The sequence below is a fragment of the Erpetoichthys calabaricus genome, chromosome 1, assembly GCF_900747795.2.
Source record: "Erpetoichthys calabaricus chromosome 1, fErpCal1.3, whole genome shotgun sequence".
Taxonomy (NCBI): Eukaryota; Metazoa; Chordata; class Cladistia; order Polypteriformes; family Polypteridae; genus Erpetoichthys; species Erpetoichthys calabaricus.
Window position 1 is genome coordinate 35812901 of NC_041394.2, and position 19229 is coordinate 35832129.

At 37.1% G+C, this 19229-nt stretch overlaps 1 protein-coding gene across 1 annotated transcript in view; it reads left to right on the forward strand.

Annotated features, from left to right (window-relative positions):
- The first annotated feature begins 13793 nt into the window (after window positions 1-13793).
- ckap2l (cytoskeleton associated protein 2-like) overlaps window positions 13794-19229 on the forward strand; it is a 65979-nt gene continuing 60543 nt past the window's right edge. Inside the window, exon 1 of the mRNA XM_028797764.2 lies at window positions 13794-13990. Coding sequence (XP_028653597.2) covers window positions 13951-13990 — 40 coding nt within the window. The 5' untranslated portion in view covers window positions 13794-13950. The remainder of the gene's footprint in view (window positions 13991-19229) is intronic.

The following is a 19229-nucleotide window of genomic DNA, read 5'->3' on the forward strand; positions in this document are numbered from 1 at the left end:
ACGAGTCGGACAGAAACGGATCGTCTGATGAAGACAGCGACCGCACAAATAACACAGAGAAGAGTGTGACGACGACAGAAGAAAACTAAACTAATGAGAGAGACATAAACATGCAGAAACTGATGTTCCGCGACCAGTCACAGTGTACCAGTGCTGACCACGCTCCCCTCATGCAGGCTTAATAATGAAGAAATCATCTCCGCCGATTTGCGGAGGTTCTAAAATGAGACGCGCAACCCTAATATGATAAAACTTCTTATAGACATTTTCTTAAATCCTTGGCATGTGTGCATCCCTAACGAGCTTGGCCTCCACCCCTGCCTTCCCCCAACTATTCTAAAGAACAGCAGTATGCCCAGGTCGACAAAATAAAAATATAATCCAGTCTTGATATCAAAAGAAATTAAACTGGTTAGAAGGGCATACTACTACTAATAATAATAATAATAATACTAATAATAATAATAATATCGTCATTGACGGTCGGGTCTAGCATTCTGATTGGGCGAACTCGTCCTGTGTATTGCGATCCAAGGCTGGCATGGGGTAAAATCCTAAAGTGGTCTTGGTAAAAAGGTCTGAAGGTTTACAGGTAACGTGTGTGCTATTAAACACTCTTCCTTGTCTCGATTTAAGACTGCATCAGTTAATTCTTTTACCACAATATAAACATAAATCTCTACTAAATCTTAAAGACATTTCGCAAAACATTTACTTAATGCTCAATTGACAAACCATTGCATCGTAGTAATCTCGTTTTGCAAAATGTAAAGGCTGCTTCGATTTTGACTTTAAACTTTTTATCAGCTTTTCTTAGACTTCCGTCCTTTTCAAATTCACTTGGCATTTTTGCAAAGGCACAAATTGTATATTTCTTGGAAATCATTTTAATCCCAATTTCTTTCTTTCATTTCTTGATGACCAATTCAGTCCTGATAGATTTTTCCTTTTATCCATACATCAGTCTATTATTTTGTCTATTAAATCTATTTGAAGTGCCACGACGTGAGTACACTTTTAGGACGGAAGTTTGGATTAAGCATTACAGCGGTTAAAATGAGCTCATCTTACAGTTACACAACAGAAGATCGGTGTTAGTAATTAGTGCGAACAGCTTCCATATGGTTCATGGCATACACTTTACAATTTAACTACGGTACTCTTTACTGTTTATTTATTGCAAAGTGCTACATGAACTTGGGGAATACAGGACCAATCTGTGAGGTCAGTCCAGTAGCCCCAGCTAGAGGTTTTGTTCTCAGGGCACTCTTTGAATTTGCGCACAAACCCCCATTACAAAATAAACATATCACACAAAAAATGAAAATGACAAAAATTATAACTACATTACATTACTACTACAATTGAGGTAGTTCAATAATGCCTCTTCATTCTTTTTATATAATTATTTCCTTTTCTAAAAGCCGCACCGCTCTCTTTTGTTCGCATCATCTTTGAGAGAATAATAAAATATTAATAATGAGGTTGAAGGGTTTGAAACTTTGGGTTGGAATAAACCGACGGAGAGAGAGTCTGGTCGAAGTAAGGGCCGAGTTTATTCTGGCCTAATACTTGCGCCCGCGCGGTGGTGGAGCGGTACAGCGGCTCCCACGCAGGAAATCCTGGTGTTCCGTGCCCTGAGTTTGCATGTTTCCTTAGTGGATTTCCACAGTGTGCCTGTGAGACCCTTCTTGGAATGGGCGCATCCCTGGAATGATGGATGTAATCATTAAAAATAATGGATGTTTCAAACAATTCACAACACTGGGAAGCCGAACGTTTTCTCGCCGAGATGAAATCTCGCACTGCCACCTGGTGGAATCTTCCTGATTTACATGAAGTACGCGGGCAAGTTATGTAGCAGTAGCGTCCATAGGCGCACGCGTCACGTCGCGTTTAAGTATAACCCGTAAGTTGGCGAACTGGTAATGATTTCCGTTTGTAAAATATAACTTTGCAACCTATGTATTTGTAACAGTTTTAAAACATTAAAACATCTTCAAGAACAATGCGTAGAGACAAATCTGAGGAAGGAGAATCAGAAGACACGTATAGGATATCTGACTTTGAAAGGTTAAGTTTAAAATCACGAACATTCATGCATGTTAAGATATCATATCGACAGCTTGAGATCTGGGCTGAAACCTGTATGAGTTGTAAGAAGGAAATGAGAGGAAGATCTGTGCATCATCAGCAGAGAGCTCACAGGAGACACCATAAGAAGAAATAACATTGTCAAAGGAAAAAGTGTAGAAAGAAAAGATAAGCGGACCCAACACTAATCCTCGAGACACACAGTTTTTGTGGAAAACACAAGTAGTTAGAGCAGGAGTCACAAAAGCATTCCTCAGAAAGCTAGGTATATGCTATGCATGGGCTCTAATCACAAAAGTGGTTGGAACAAAAATTTGCGGCCACTGTGACCCTCCATAACCATAACTGAGGACCCTTGCCCAGGAGTTCCAATTGGGACAATTCATAAAAACAAATCCAAAGCAAGTATGTGAGTTGTGCCATACTATTGACTTTTTACCCTTTCAAAGGTATAAAATAAATAATAATCAGGTTACTCAGATGCAACACACGCTTAATGCTTATAGTTTGTGTTTTACCTTCATTGCGAACATACAGCAAATCTTGAATTGCTTTTAGTGTGGACTAAGGAGCAAATCAGCATCAATATGGAAATGCACAGTTTGGAAGTTTAGAAATTGTCATAGCAGGTGAAGGAGCATCAAACCTTGTTGTGATTCAAGAAATGTGTCGTATATTCATTACTTGGCAGAAAAAATCCTGACTTTAAAATTTGATGGATAAACTGCACTGGTGGCCAGACAAAGATACATCACATTGCAACTGATTTAAAGATTTTGTAATAAAATTATGATAGCCTATTCCAGCAAATGTTGCTGTCCACTATGTGTTTCGAGAATTAGGCATTATAGGCTAACAGTACGCATCTTGAAAAATCATCCACACATCCATTTTTCTAAAGCTACTGTATGTAAGTCAAACAAAACTATGGACCTATCAGATTATACTGCTTTGATGATGTCTATCCACTTTTATTTTCACCAATCTTGGATAATCCTGTGGTAAACAACACTGTCACCCAGCTCCACAGTGAAACCAACAAATTTCTCTAATCAAAATCTGCAAACTCAGCGCGATATAACCATTAAAAGTGCATGGTAATATTGTAGCTCATCATTTGCCAAAAAAAAAAGAGGATGAGATTTTTTAACAATTAAGTCATTAGGTTTATAAACAGTGGTATTCACTTTGTCTACCACAATGCACTTAGTGAAGAGCCACTTGTTAGCAAGACGTTCACACCCCTAAGCTCAAAGCTGCATGCAGATAATACAAACTCTCCTTCTATGATTTGTCACAGCTTACTTAAGGAGCATATGCCCAAATGACATTAACTCTTGTCTCATCAAGGCCCAGCTTGACACTCATTACCCTTTTACTCCTCTTATTCACAATAAGACTATCCTTAAGTTCTTTGAATACTTCTGTCCCTACATTATTTCTCTGTTGGTCATTCACTACATTGTACAACTTACAGTCTCCTCCCAATTCTCTTGCCTTATTTCCCTTCCTTCTAGTTTCCTACACACACAACACTCCCATCGTCCTCCTGACCACCAGATCTGCAGGTTCTCTTCTTTTCCAAGTTATTGTCCCGATATTCAGTGTTCCCACTCTTACCCTCAAATTTCCCTTCTCTTTCTCGTTCTTCAGCTGGACAGGGCCTGCTGCACATTGCCTATGGAAGAGGTTTCAAACTGGGGGCCACATCTCCCCAGGTGGCCTGCCATGCTGACCGCAACCCTGCCGAAGTTAACATTCCTAAAAATAAAAAAAAGACAAATTTGATTGTCTTTATCTCATATAGAGCTCTGGATTTGCAAGCTGCATGATATGTAAGCAGCTCTCAGGTGGTATGCAAGGGAACACACCCTAAAAAGTGGACCTTAAAACATACAGTACCAGCTGAACTCGTGTCCTTGTGTGCAGCTTCACTTCAATTCCATCCTCTGCTTCGTGTCATCCTACTCTTGCTGTAAGACTTCACTCCCGTCTGGCTCAGCCCACCTCATTTTCCTTTTCCGTGTCCATTGCCTGCAGTAATTGTAAGTCTCCCTCTACTTACATGAGGCCTGCTGTCACCCCTGCCCTCTCACTCCCCACCTTTTCCATGCCAGAATCAAGACTGCCCCGAAACCACACGTCAAAACTGAGAGATTTTTACGAAAAAGGGCTTCCTAACGGGCGATTGCTCATTTTCTCAACCAGTAGTGTTGTTGGAGGGTATGGCTTGGTTCTGGGGCTTTAGCCCCTGATTTCAGGCATGTACTCCCTGATCTTCCAGAGCTCCCACCCATCCCAGCCCCATTTAATATACACATGCCTATAGCCCCTAATCTTTTAAAGGCTAGCAAAGGTTTCTCCCGTTTACCTTTTTGATAATAGCTGCTGATAGCGCAAAAACGTCAAGGTTTGTCTGTTAGGAAGCTGGTGCTAAGCCTCCTATAAGTGCTGAATCCAGTGACGACCCTGTTCTTGACCCCTCCAATCCCCATGAGAAATTTGCAGTGTGCGTCTTCTCTCTCTTAAGTCCAGTCCTTCAACATTACAATATTTTTATTTCTGATAAATGTTTTGATGTACTATCATTTTTTATAACAATTGCAGAAAATATCATACTAATGCAGAAGAATATACAATGAGTAATAAAGACAAATGTTAGCAATTATTAATAATAAACATACAGTATATAATATTTGATTCTAATGTTCACTAATATTATTCAACAGTGATATCAAGCTTTTGTTTTGGACAGAGTTGTCAATGTTCAGGAGCCTTCATCCTTCTGTAGTCTCCTTAGTATATGTTCACCACCAGAAAAAGGAGCCAAATACTTTTAATTATTTTTGGCAATTAAACATGTTATGTGTAACAGAAACAAGTAAATACCAAAAGGCCATCATAGACACTGTAGGAAAGTGTCCACTGATTTTCCTAATGCAGATTTAGCACACATCCTTCGTGTGATATGTTTGAACCATTTACAAATGCACAGCCTGATGTTGCACTCGGGACAGTAAAAGTGTGTGTCTGCGCACACTTTTTTTAATTTTTCTGTTGCTTGAGCATGAAAGGATAGAATGTTAGTGCTAGATCTGCACAATTGATGTGCCCCTTGTATTAGTGTAGGATACCACAGCGCAAGGCTTATTAGTGACTTCCACATTTCCCTTGACACAAATGACAATTGCTGCATTTTTAACAGTGCTTAGGGGGCTAACGTCTATCATCCTTCTACTTGATTGCAATCATTTTGTCTTTTTGCTACAGTACATACCAGGCAGTTTAGTCATACAGGGCCTTGTCAATATCTGATCCATTGACACTGTCATCATTACCACTTGATTCAACTAATTGTTCAGTTTCAAGTTTGTTTTAATAATGGATTTACAGCTTCTTATTTACATGCCACGTTTTGGTTGAAGACTCTGCCCCATTCATGAATATTGGTGAGTCACCTAGAGGGTGCATACCCTGTGGTCTAAATGTAGATCCCAATGTCACAGCGCAGTCATGGGGACACTGTACTGTAAAAATGGTGCCATCCTTTGGCTGAGACATAAAACTGAGGTCCTGACTCTCTGTGGTCACAAGATTCCTAGGCATCTTTCATAAAAAATGGGGAGTTTCTGGGGAACGTACTGGTGTAAAAATGGCTGCCATCACATCATTCAGGAGCATGCAACACATCGGTGGTGGTTGAAGTAGTCCCCAATCACAATGAAATAAAAAGCACTTTGAGTAGTGAGAAAAAGAGCTATATACATGTAAAGAATTGATATTATTATTACCATAGTGAAATAACAATTATTATTAGTGGCAAAACACATAGAAATATTCTTTTTTTTTACAGCATAATGTAATTCTATCCAATAAATGGCAGCAGAATACAGTTCCAAGAGTTATTCAGGTTTATGCTGCGTTGCATTTACTGTTGGAGCTGGAAACACATCCAAGTTGACCACATTCCAGGAAAACATTTGTAAAATCAATATGGACGTGTTATAGAATTTCTAGTCAATCTATAATGATTTTTTACAATTTAGTACAAGTATATACATATATGAAGTTATAAGAAATAATTACTAGACATAAGGATAAGGATTGAATGTAACTAAAGGGTTAATGAAATGTTTAAAGCTTAGGCACGTGAGGCTTTTACCTAATCTCAGAGGATCCACCAAATTAATTATCAAGGTTAATATTAAGTAAATGAGTACTGAACAGCCCTTTAGAAAGTGAGGGTAAACTAATGGGAAAGCCCAAGCATCCCTCATATGAAGCGGTTATAAGTTCAATGGGAAAATCCACAAAACATTCCTATTATTGAGGCGCTGTTCAAAATAATGGGAGAATCGACATGTACAGTATATGAAATTACTGGTGGCTGTAGTTGATTGGTTAAGATGATAAAGTTCTGCATATTAAGAGTTAGATGATGTTTAGGTAATAGAAAGTATAAAAGAGAATTAATTGTTTAATTAATTACTCACTCCAAGGACTGAGACATTTGTGCATGTCTTTGTGCAAATAAAAAATTGCTCTGCATTCTCATCTGGGCTCCGTGACTGCTTTCTCTGAAGATAGAGGAAATATTTTTCCCCAAAATATCGCAGGAAATTCTTTGTTGTGCTTGCTCTTTCAGAATTAATAGATGGTGAAAACAACACATTGCATGGTATTTTGAGTATCCAAACACCATAGCAAAATGTCTAAAGGCAGAAGGTGGACAGTACTGTGTGTGTGACTGAATTAATGAGAAACAAATACACAGAATGCTAATAACCAGTATAATACTACAACTTTCAGTAAAGTTCACAGTGTACATTGCCATTTTGGAACGATGTCATTCCGAATTGGAAATCTGACTTAAGGGGGCATTCCAGTTGAAACGTGGAAATTCCAACTTCCCATTTCAAGTGGAACACAGTATTGATACTACAAAATAGATCACTACACATCACTGGAATAACTGTTTTTACATATAATTCTAGAGTTAATGCTACAGGGAGAACCTAGGAGCAGAACTGTGATGCCAAGAAGCTGACTCAGCCTTCACATTGATGTTTGAGTTATTTGGCTGTTTTTTTGCCTTGAAGTAGTATATAATTTGTGAATACGAATACTCATTTTATTCTGAATTCACATGTAATTGTATCATTTTTATAAATTATAAGTATGGAGATTTTAAGCTTTCAATTTTTATTCTGAATCAAACCACACTACTGTTCTTACACTTAAAATAATATTAAAAAGCAGTTGTTTCACATAATGAACATTAAAAGATACACACCCACACAAAAAACTATTAGTAATCACTTGTTACAATTCCAAAATCCAATATTAGGGAGGGGGATTGAAGAAACATCACCTTTAGTTGTTTGTGCCTAATTAGAGTTCAGTACCTAACAATTTAACACTGAGCAAATTGTGGTGTTTGGAAACATTCAACTCCTGAAGGGGGTATACCAAAAAAAAAAAAAAAGTTTTGAGAACACCATCCTAGAGACATCACTATACTTCCGACTATACTTCCTTAGAAAGCTGGCGTCCTTCAACATCTGCAAAAAGATGCTGCAGATGTTCTATCAGATGGTTGTGGCGAACGCCCTCTTCTACGTGGTGGTGTGCTGGGGAGGCAGCATAAAGAAGAGGGACGCCTCACGCCTGGACAAACTGGTAAAGAAGTCAGGCTCTATTGTAGGCACAGAGCTGGACAGTTTGACATCTGTGGCAGAGCGACGGGCGCTGAGCAGGCTCCTGTCAATCATAGAGAATCCACTGCATCCACTAAACAGTATCATCTCCAGACAGAGGAGCAGCTTCAGCGACAGACTGCTGTCACTGTCCTGCTCCATTGACAGACTGAGGAGATCGTTTCTCCCCCATACTATATGACTCTTCAATTCCACTCGGGGTGGGGGTGGGGTAAACATTAACATTATACAAAGTTATTGTCTGTTATACCTGCATTTTTATCACTCTTTAATTTAATAGTTTTTTTATCAATATGCTGCTGCTGGAGTATGTGAATTTCCCCTTGGGATTAAAAAAGTATCTATCTATCTATCTATCTATCTATCTATCTATCTATCTATCTATCTATCTAGTGTAGTAAAATAGTTACTTTGATTAATCAATCTACTATTAATTGAAAAGCATGCTGTGTGACTACTGTTAGCAGCAATCAAGAATCCAAGATCATGCTCTGCTTTGCAGGGCTGTGTATATAGTAATATTAATGTTTTGCAGGTGCCTTTGCTTAAAAAGTTTGGGAACTCTTGGTTCAGCTAAGGTTTTGCAGCTGGATGCCCTTCCTGACACTAACCCTCTCTGTTTATCTGGGGTTGGGGATGGCACCAGGTTGGGCTTGTTTGTCCTACTGATTGCTAGATTAAGGTGCTCATTACACAATGATGTAAATAACCAGAACTGTGGAAAAGCAGAATGAAAATCATGATGGATTTCTAAATATTATAAACAAAGGAAAAAACATCAAATTGTGGCCATGTAACATACATAAATGCTTGTTACAATCAAATTATAATTTAACAAACTTGGTTTTGTAATTTTTACATTGACCCCATGTCACAAACTGGGAAATACCTGGTTGCTTAATTAGGCTAAGAGTCCAGTTAAAAACAGAAATAAAAACCTGCAGCCATATGGTGTCTCTAGGACAGAGTTTCAGAACCACTGAATTAATATATCCACAAGGGGACAGGCAAACATCAAATGAAATTAGAATGGGTAATGTATGTCTTTTCATTCTATTGATCAGAATTAACGAAACCAATGTATACCTTTTAAAACACTATATGTTAACACAGAGCTGTACAATTAAGTAGCAAACTTCAACAATGTGAAATTTTTGCTTATCAATTAGACACAGTTGCTCTCAAAAGCAGAACATTCCAAGACTGGCCAAAACACAGAAAAAAAAGTTTGATTTTGCACTGCCCAGTCTTGGGCCCTGTTCCAAGAATCTGTTTAAAGTAAGTTGTGGGTTCATGGAAATCAGGCTAATTTCTTTACAGAAAACCTGGAGTTAGCCAAACCTTCTGGAACAGATAAGGCCAGAATTACTTCATCTGTGAGGCCAAATATGTGGATAACTTCCTAATCCTGCTCTTTGGAATGAGATCAGGGTTTGTCTGTTCCAGAAAGAAAGACTTAATGAAATCCAGCTCAATTACTGGGGCATCCAATGCTCTGAAGCTAACCTGCAAATAGGTTTCATGTGAGGGATTAATACTTTGAGGTCATAATAATAAAGAAGTAGAACATTTAATCATAAGATCAAAAGTTGTAAATTGTTCTTTCAGAAATGCTGACCACAGGGGTACTATTTAAAACACACAAATAGACAACGAAATGTTGTTCCCCTTCCTGAAGGAACAACTCAAAGTGAACTTTATTGTCATCTCAACCATATACAAGTATACAGATAGACGAAATTGCGAAGCTCAGGGTCCACAGTGTAACAACATGACGTGCAAATAATAAATTAAAAATAGAATTAAAATATAAATTTAAAATTAAAACACAAACAAGACAAGACATTGTGCAAAGATAAGACAAAGAAGTAGCAGCAATATTGACGTGTAGTTAGCAATATGAACGTTGATGCAATGTATCATATTTGCAATCTTGATACATAAATATAGTCAATAGATATGTAACATAATAAATAAATAATAGATATAGATAATACAGAAATTATCAGTGTATGATAATAGTTGTTTAAGACATGTGTAAACAATGACAGGTCAGAATGTTTCACAGCAGAAGGATATCAAGAGTGTAAAAATACTTAAAGGTCAGTATGAGATTTTCAGTGACAAATACAATTCCTTCACGAAATTCTGCCCTGAAAAACAACATTTTGGCAGACCCTGAGAAGTGTCTGCATGAACGTTATCGTTTGACATCCAAATGCTTAATATATTTGAATGACCTTCTACAACATAACATGTTCTGTGTCATATGTTGTGCCTTTTGCGGGCATTAATTCAAGTCACAAACATTTCTTGTACGTTCCATTTCTGGCTCCATCTCCTTTTTTTTCTATTGTAAAAGGCAATTTTCTTCACAGCACTTGAGATGCCACACATATTGGCAAAGCAATCTGCTCACACACACAGGCTGTTTTCCCAAGACAGAAATAAATAACCACCATCAAAGAGGAATTCCACGGAGTCGCATGTAGGGCAATTAAATTTAAACAATTGCAAATTTTAATATAGACTCACTGATGGAACAAGCGGTCTACCGTCAGCCTTTCTTTAGAGTTCTTCACTTTTTAAAGAAACACCACTGTGTACTCCCCTCTTTAGCAGATATCTACTGTATATATCTGCTCTGTTGGGTCCTTGAGCAAGGCCCTTAACCTGCAATTGCTCAGCGCTTTGAGTAGTGAGAAAAGCGCTATATAAGTGCAAAGAATTATTATTATTATTACCTAATATATTTATTAATGCACTTTTGACTTGGTGTTCTGTAATGGAATAATGTAATATGACTTCTGCATTGTATTGCAGTTCATTTAGCTGATGGCTGTTACGAATGGAGCACAAGTACGTACTGTACAGTTATATGAAAAAGTTTGGGAACCCCTCTCTGCCTGCATAATAATTGACTCTACTTTCAACAAAAAAGACAAAAGTGGTATGTCTTTCGTTTCCTAGGAACATCTGAGTACTGGGGTGTTTTAAGAACATAGATTTTTAGTGAAGCAGTATTTAGTTGTATGAAATTAAATCAAATGTGAAAAACTGGCTGTGCAAAAATTTGGGTCCCTTTGTAATTTTGCTGATTTGAATGCATGTAACTGCTCAATACTGATTACTTGCAACGCCAAATTGGTTGGATTAGCTTGTTAAGCCTTGAACTTCATAGACAGTTGTGTCCAATCATGAAGAAAGGTATTTAAGGTGGTCAATTGCAAGTTGTGCTTCCCTTTGACTCTCCTCTGAAGAGTGACAGCATGGGATCCTCAAAGCAACTCTCAAAAGATCTGAAAACAAAGATTGTTCAGTCTCATGGTTTAGGGGAAGGCTACAAAAAGCTATCTCAGAGGTTTAAACTGTCAGTTTCAACTGTAAGGAATGTAATCAGGAAATGGAAGGCCACAGGCACAGTTGCTGTTAAACCAGGTCTGACCGGCCAAGAAAAATAGAGGAACGGCATATGCGCAGGATTGTGAGAATGGTTACAGACAACCCATAGATCACCTCCAAAGACCTGGAAGAACATCTTGCTGCAGATGGTGCATCTGTACATCGTTCTACAATTCAGCGCAATTTGCACAAAGAACATCTGTATGGCAGGGTGATGAGAAAGAAGCCCTTTCTGCACTCATGCCACAAACAAAGTCGCTTGTTGTATGCAAATGCTCATTTAGACAAGCCAGATTCATTTTGGAACAAAGTGCTTTGGACTGATGAGACAAAAATTGAGTTATTTGGTCATAACAAAAAGCACTTTGCATGGCGGAAGAACACCACATTCTAAGAAAAACACCTGCTACCTACTCTCAAATTTGGTGGAGGTTCCATCATGCTGTGGGGCTGTGTGGCTAGTTCAGGGACTGGGGCCCTTGTTAAAGTCGAGGGTCGGATGAATTCAACCCAATATCAACAAATTCTTCAGGAAAATGTTCAAGCATCAGTCACAAAGTTGAAGTTACGCAGGGGCTGGATATTCCAACAAGACAATGACCCAAAACACAGTTCGAAATCTACAAAGGCATTCATGCAGAGGGAGAAGTACAATGTTCTGGAATGGGCGTCACAGTCCCCTGACTTGAATATCATCGAAAATCTATGGGATGTTTTGAAGCAGGCTGTCCATGCTCAGCAGCCATCAAATTTAACTGAACTGGAGAGATTTTGTATGGAAGACTGGTCAAAAATACCTCCATCCAGAATCTCATTAAAGGCTATAGGAGGCGTCTAGAGGCTGTTATATTTGCAAAAGGAGGCTCAACTAAGTATAGTATTGATGTAATATCTCTGTTGGGGTGCCCAAATTTATGCACCTGTCTAATTTTATGATGCATATTTTCTGTTAATCCAATAAATTTAATGTCACTGCTGAAATACTACTGTTTCCATAAGGCATGTCATATATTAAAAGGAAGTTGCTACTTTGAAAGCTCAGCCAATGATAAACAAAAATCCAAAGAATTAAGAGGGGTTCCCAAACTCTTTCATATGACTGTATATGAAATACCCAGCACAAATATTAACGTGTCATCTTATCCATTCTTAAAATAATCTAAGATGAAAAGCACATAATTGCTGTATAAACACTAAGGCAAAATAGCCAGGATCTCACATTTGAACAGGATAAGTTACCATTCAAAGAGTAGATACACTCTTAAAAATGCTGGTTCTTTAATAGCACTATATGGTTCTTTACTATGTTGTTTAGTTCCTCGTAGCTCCATTGCTTGACAAAGCACCATTTCATTCTGGGATGGGTTCATTACATATGAAGTTGGTTCTTTGTGCTTTGAAAAACTTCCAAATACAGTATGAAGTAAAAAACCTTTAATGTATGGTGGGCTGCAGGACAATAACAGATACAAAAAACGGAATTAAACCTGTGTTACTGGATGTATGCAGCGACAGTCTTTTTAAAATCATGACCCATTTGTATTTCACATATCTTCTACCATTTAGTCGTGGGTATGCGCAGTATGCAGCGTGTTACAGATCTAAATAAATAAAGGTTCTTTCTGCAAGCTTGTTTTTGATGGTTCTCGATTCCCCTATGGCATCGCTCCGAAGAACCGCTCTGGCACCTTTAATTTTGAACAGCGTACCATGAATCTGCTACTGCAGATCTGTACATTAAAGTAATTAACATTTGCACTCTTTTGGCATGCAATTACTGGACAATAGAAGGATCAGTGCAGGCTGAAGAACTTTCTCACAATAACGACTAGAAACATTATATCGTGAGTCTTAGAGTTTTTTGCTATCATTAATAATAATAACAATAATAATTCATTACATTTATATAGCGCTTTTCTCAGTACTCAAAGCGCTATCCACACAGGGAGGAACCGGGAAGTGAACCCACAATAATATAGCAAAAACAGATTACAATGCTTACTTCAGGGCATATACTGTTTCACGTAAAGTGATATCGTCGGGGGTAGATTTTATACAATGCAAAAAATTACCACACAACGTTTACACGGATTTCTCTGATTAAATGTTTCACGCATTCACTCTGCCAGTCACATTCCTCCACACAATTTCCATGGTAGCTGCTGCAGTATTGTTCCTCTTCTGTCATATGTCCAGAAAATCTTCATGCACACCTCCTCCACACACCACGTTTTGCTCTAATGGCATGAAAGTTGTTCCTTCACACACCTAGTAGTCCGTGGTTGATAGACAGCTCGGCGCACGACTCAGAAGGGCTTTTATACATTTTGGCGTGAATGCTCGTTAATCGGAATCAGCCTGCGGATATCCGGGATTGAACGACCCGAAGTTCTGGAAACAACTAATCGCTTTATGCGAAAGCACACTACAGCAAGCATGGATTCAAACACAGTTTGTTGTTATTCCTTGGTAGAGATTAGGACACGCCTTTTCAGTTCCACTTCCGTTTACCTAAATCATCCGCCTCTTCTGTGAAGACAGCCAATCAGAAAGTGCTTTTGACGGACGGTTATTCGCCGATTGGTTTCTTTAAAATTTCAAAAAGACGTGCGCCTCCGAGAGATGACAAGACGTTTTGTATTTACAAAGTCAGTTTGCTGTCGAAACATTTTACATTTTAATTTACATTAACATTTTTTTTAATTAGTTGTATAGCGCAGAGTCTAAGCAAAGGAACATGGACGAGAAAACTAAAGATCCTGCAAGAACTGTGCAAGGTATGTTTGAACCCATATTATTATCACCGTCGCCGTCATCGCCCCACTTTCAATTATTATAGACTCCAATTTTCTGTACACGAATTTGCTTCATGAAATGCACATTCGCAATCATTACAACTGTGCATTGCACTTGTCCACTGTTTTCAAGGCTCGTGTAAAGTAGGACTTAACATGTTTTTCATTTTTCCTCTTTCAACATAACGCGTCCGTATGTTTAGATAAAATGTCGCTTTAACCGTGGTTTATTTTTATAAGTAGTATGCTACGCATTCATTTGTAAATCCCTGTAGACAGACTTTATTAATCGATAATAATTATAAATTGAGTGTGTAGCTTCCGTGATCCACCTGTGGATAAGTGTATTTTTTATATATCCACATCCCAGGTAAGCAGCATGTTTTGACTCCGTGAGTAGCTACAGTGCATCCGGAAAGTATTCACAGCGCATCACTTTTTCCACATTTTGTTATGTTACAGCCTTATTCCAAAATGGATTAAATTCATTTTTTTCCTCAGAATTCTACACACAACACCCCATAATGACAAAGTGAAAAAAGTTTACTTGAGGTTTTTGAAAATTTATTAAAAATAAAAAAACTGAGAAATGAAGGCTGAATGAGTAGTTTTTAAAGATTAAATAAACTTTATTAATCTCATGGGGAAATTTAGATGAATATAGCAGCAGAAACATAAAAAACAAGGATCCAGACTCGCAGGACAAAGTACAGTCAGTTAGTCAATTGATAAATAAGTAAATAAAAATTAAGGTACAGTTTGTTGAAGTTGGAAGAGTATTGTAGATTGTGTTGATGATGTAACTGATGAGGTGATATTTAAAGAATGGATGCAAATTACTAGGAACACCTGTACACCAACTAATGGTTGTGAGACAAGGATGCCATTCAGTGACCTGAGATGAAGACTGGACACCTTTGGTACTGTGTCTCTTCATAGAATCCTTGGGTACCTCTGGTTTGACTTTGTGTCGAATGAGTGGATGCTCATGGAGTCCCAAATGAGGCATATTACCTACATTGTGAGGAAGCGTCTGTTACTGCACTATGGCCATGTGGCACAATTTCCCGAGAATGATCTTGCGTAGCACCTGGCTGCAGCAGATAGATGTTCAACCTTTTTTTATAACTTATTTTTTTAAATCTAATTTTAATTATTAACAAATGAACTAACACGTGAAGGCTTTGCAGAAGCTTGTATTTTGTAATTGTAGCATCTAAGCTTACTTGTTTGTCAATGATAAGCAGTTTCACATTCTGCTATAAAGGTGTGTAAAGGAGTGCACTTTTACTTTTTTCATCATGTTATATTGGTGACATTTACTTTTTAAGAATCATACATTTCCAGCTGTGTGTGTGTGTGTGTTTGTGTAATTTTATTTTTTTTAAACTAAAAAAACAGGATATCGGTAATATTCCATGTAACCAATGAGGTAAGACTATGTTTGTGAATTAATTTGCAAACATAATTATTCAACCAATGGGCCTCACACAAATTGAATACTTCTACTGCTAACCAGTACTATTTACGCATGAGCCTGCTTTATATTTAGCATATGTTGTATGCATCAGTATCACTTCAAAGTAAAAAAGTGCCTTCAGATTACAGATGGGGCATTTCATGGAGACATTTTGTTGTCCACATTTCAACTTAAGGCTTCTGAATTATGCCTTAATATATGCATGCCAAAAAAAGCAACTGACATCACTGAGTTCAGCTTGCTGCTGTGTTTCAGTGTATCTGCTCCTTTGCACATCTGTTGATCACGATTACAATCCTACCTGCCTTGTTAGTTGTGAACATACTGGAAGGAATCATATAAACCCAAAATCTAAGTTTGCTTCCTGGAGATTCAATGAACAACCACAGCACTTCTCAATATGCAGATTCAGAAGTATCATCGCCAAATACATCTTGCTCTTACCACCTTTATCTACTGTATCTTGCTGTCACTATCTGAAGACCTGTTACTGCAATCCTACTTTAATTTGTACTGGCCCTTTCTAACCTGGTGGTTGCCAATTCTGTTCAACTTGCGACCTACCAGCTGATCAACCAAGAAAGCACCTGCTTTTTTTGCTGTGACGAGTAAACTTGCGTGTTTAGTGCCTACATACTCTGTAACTGACCAGTTAATTCTGCCTGGGATGGCAATTAAAAGGCCAAAGCTGTATATAAATAAAAGCAAATAAAATAGCTGTGGTATAAGTTCGTCATGGAGACTAAACCTTTAAATTATTGTTACTAGTTGTAATTATTTGTTATTTTTGCAACTACTGTACTTTAGTAGAAGCATGGAGCCCTTCTTTGGCCCTCCATGATTCTGGCCTAAAGTAATTGGGTTCTGAAAGCGGTGGATACTGCATAAATGCATACTAATTGCATCTATGTATCAATTTCTGGCAGAGGGGTTCATTTTATGTCATATAGAATACACTTTGTTGCTACTACGTTCTGACAGATGTGTTGAGAAATTTTTCAAGTAAGAAAGTCTTAAGGTAGAAATACTCCGTGAACATGGTGCTGGAGGAAGGTGACATCTTGGTTAGCACATGCAAGCAAGAATTTCAATGTACTTTGCACACATGACAATAATTACCCTATAAACAGCGTATACTGTACTGTGCAAAGAATTTGATATGCTATGCAAACACTACAATTCTGCTTGAAATTAAGGCCCTTTTGTCATTCTCTACGTCTTTTGATTGCAAAAAAAAAAAAAAAAAAAAATTTAAGTCAAAAAACAAATAGACAACAAAAAAAAGAAAAGACTAAAAGCCTTCTAGATGCAAAAATGTTAACCATCATCTTTGACTTGGTTGATGTTGTTTTAATATTTCTAAGTGTCAGTGTGCAGTGTAAGACCATGTGATTTTTTTTGTAGCATCTCTAGATATGATGATGTCTTCTGTATTGAATACTGTGAAACTGTCCATGAAAAATGCATAGATGCTGATGTGAAATTTATTTCATATTATCCTGGCCAATCATTTGTTTGTCCAACAAAAGATAACTGCTAATAAGTAGAACTGGTCCCTAACAATCTTTTCGAAGCAAGTGAAACTTCTTTAGCTGTGTAAATTCTGAAGAGGAAAACATGCATGTTAGTGTTTTTAGATTCCTTTTCTGTAAAATAAAAAAAAAAAAAAAAGTAAAAGACCCAAATTGTTCATGTTAGTTTAAGTTCTAACTGTTTACTTGAGGTTTCTCAATTGTATTGCGGAAGAAGTCAAAAGTGAACTTCCAAAATTTTTGGCATATGACTCTTTATTTGTTAATCCTAGAGTTGGAATACTGGTGGTCTTTTCCTCTAGTTGTTGCTCCTGGTTAAAAATTTATGAAGATGGGGTTTCATACCCAGAGTCCCAAATATCTATTTATAATGACAAAGGTGATGTAGGTAAGGAGGTGGGTGGTGGTTGTTCTCCATTGCATTTTCATACGGCTGATTCAACAGCTGTGGTGGATTTTTTTTAAAAAAGTTCTTTTTATAGGTGGATGAGTTGATGATATTACCTCCGATATCATGTAAGGCATTTTTGACATGGGATTTAAGTAATTTGATTCAGGTAGGTTTTGCAGAGGGTCAAATTTATTCTTTTTTTTTTTTTTTAATTTATGGGAATTGGAGAGACCACTATGGGATGGATCTTGGTTGTTTTCTTCCAGTAATTGGTTGAAAGTACCTAAACCTTCTCTTAATGTCAATGGGGTTTTACAGCCTAAGATTAATAATTTTAGAAGGGATGGACTGATCAGACTAAACTCTAATCTTAACCTGAATGAGGAATGGGAATATAATCAGGTAGGGATATTTTCATTGATGATACAATTGAATAGGGTTAGGATTATGGGAGATGGTAAGCAGGAGAGATCATTATTCCTTGGACAAGTTATACAAACTCGGTCATTGGTGTTGAGTGAAAATTTGGATAGTTTGGACATACAGTATCCAACATAAATTGAATTCAGAATAAAACTCCAGTCATCTACATGTTTTCAGCCTCAGCACAACAGATGTTTAGAATTATTTGTAATAATTTTAAACTTACTCAAACTAAATATGATCTGTTAAATTTTTGTCCAGTGGCGGCATTTAGATGAAAAAGAATAAAACAGTGTGGCAAATTTCTTTTGCCAATAAAAAAAAATGATTAGTAATAAAATGTCTAGAGTAGAATTGCCAATTTATCAGGACTTTCAATTAGATACCTCTAACTGTATTTACAGTATCCTGTTTAAATGGTGTTATTTATATACAGGAGAAACTGTCAGGACCTTAAAGTAGAAATTTACACCGCATCTATATCATATTGATAAAACAGATAATAAAACTACAAAATGTTTGGGATTAAATTTGATGTCTAGTGGATAAAAAAAAACGGAGTTTGAAACATGAAAATCCTTACATTTCTGTGTTTAAAAACAATACCTCCACAGAGTCTGAATGAGATTTAGGGTTATCTATCTGTTTGTGTTTCCTTAATTTCTGAATTTAGTTTTTATTTAATTTCCTTAATTAACATCAAAATGTATTTATTTCTGTATTGTGTAAACTCAAGCTGGACCCATTTTTATTGGTCATTTTCCCCTAATCTAGCTAACTGCATAATCACTAGGGACATGTTTAGATTATACAGTACTGTACATGTTCATCCATGAATAGTGCCCTCCTGTGGTCAGAATTTGTCATTACATCAGGATGTGTCCGGATCCAAGCTGTATGTAGTAGTAATAATACATTTTATTTATATAGCACCTTTCCAGTGGTCACCCTTAAAGATGCATTGGTACATACTCTTTACTGTGATGGGTGCTATCCCATCAATATTATTGACCCTTCGTTTTTCTACAGTATACATTGTGTCTTGGCTCTCTCTACAGAACATTTTACAGATCCTGTCCAGTCATGGCCATTTCATACATTTTTGTGTAAAATTTGTTTGCTGCATATCTCCTCATTAAAGTGATAATTTTGCAAATTAAGATCACAGGCATGCCTTATCTTGCTTCTAAATTCAAAAACTCCATCAGAATGATATGTGATGAAGTGTAAATAAATCCACCATCATCTGTTTTTTGGTGTCTAATATTCCATTGGACTGTAGCACATAGGTTTACATATTTGGAAATACTGAAAATTTAAGAGAATATACCAGCCTGTAGGTTTGGATTGTCTATATTCCATAATGTCAAAATTATAAAAATAAAAAGTTTATAA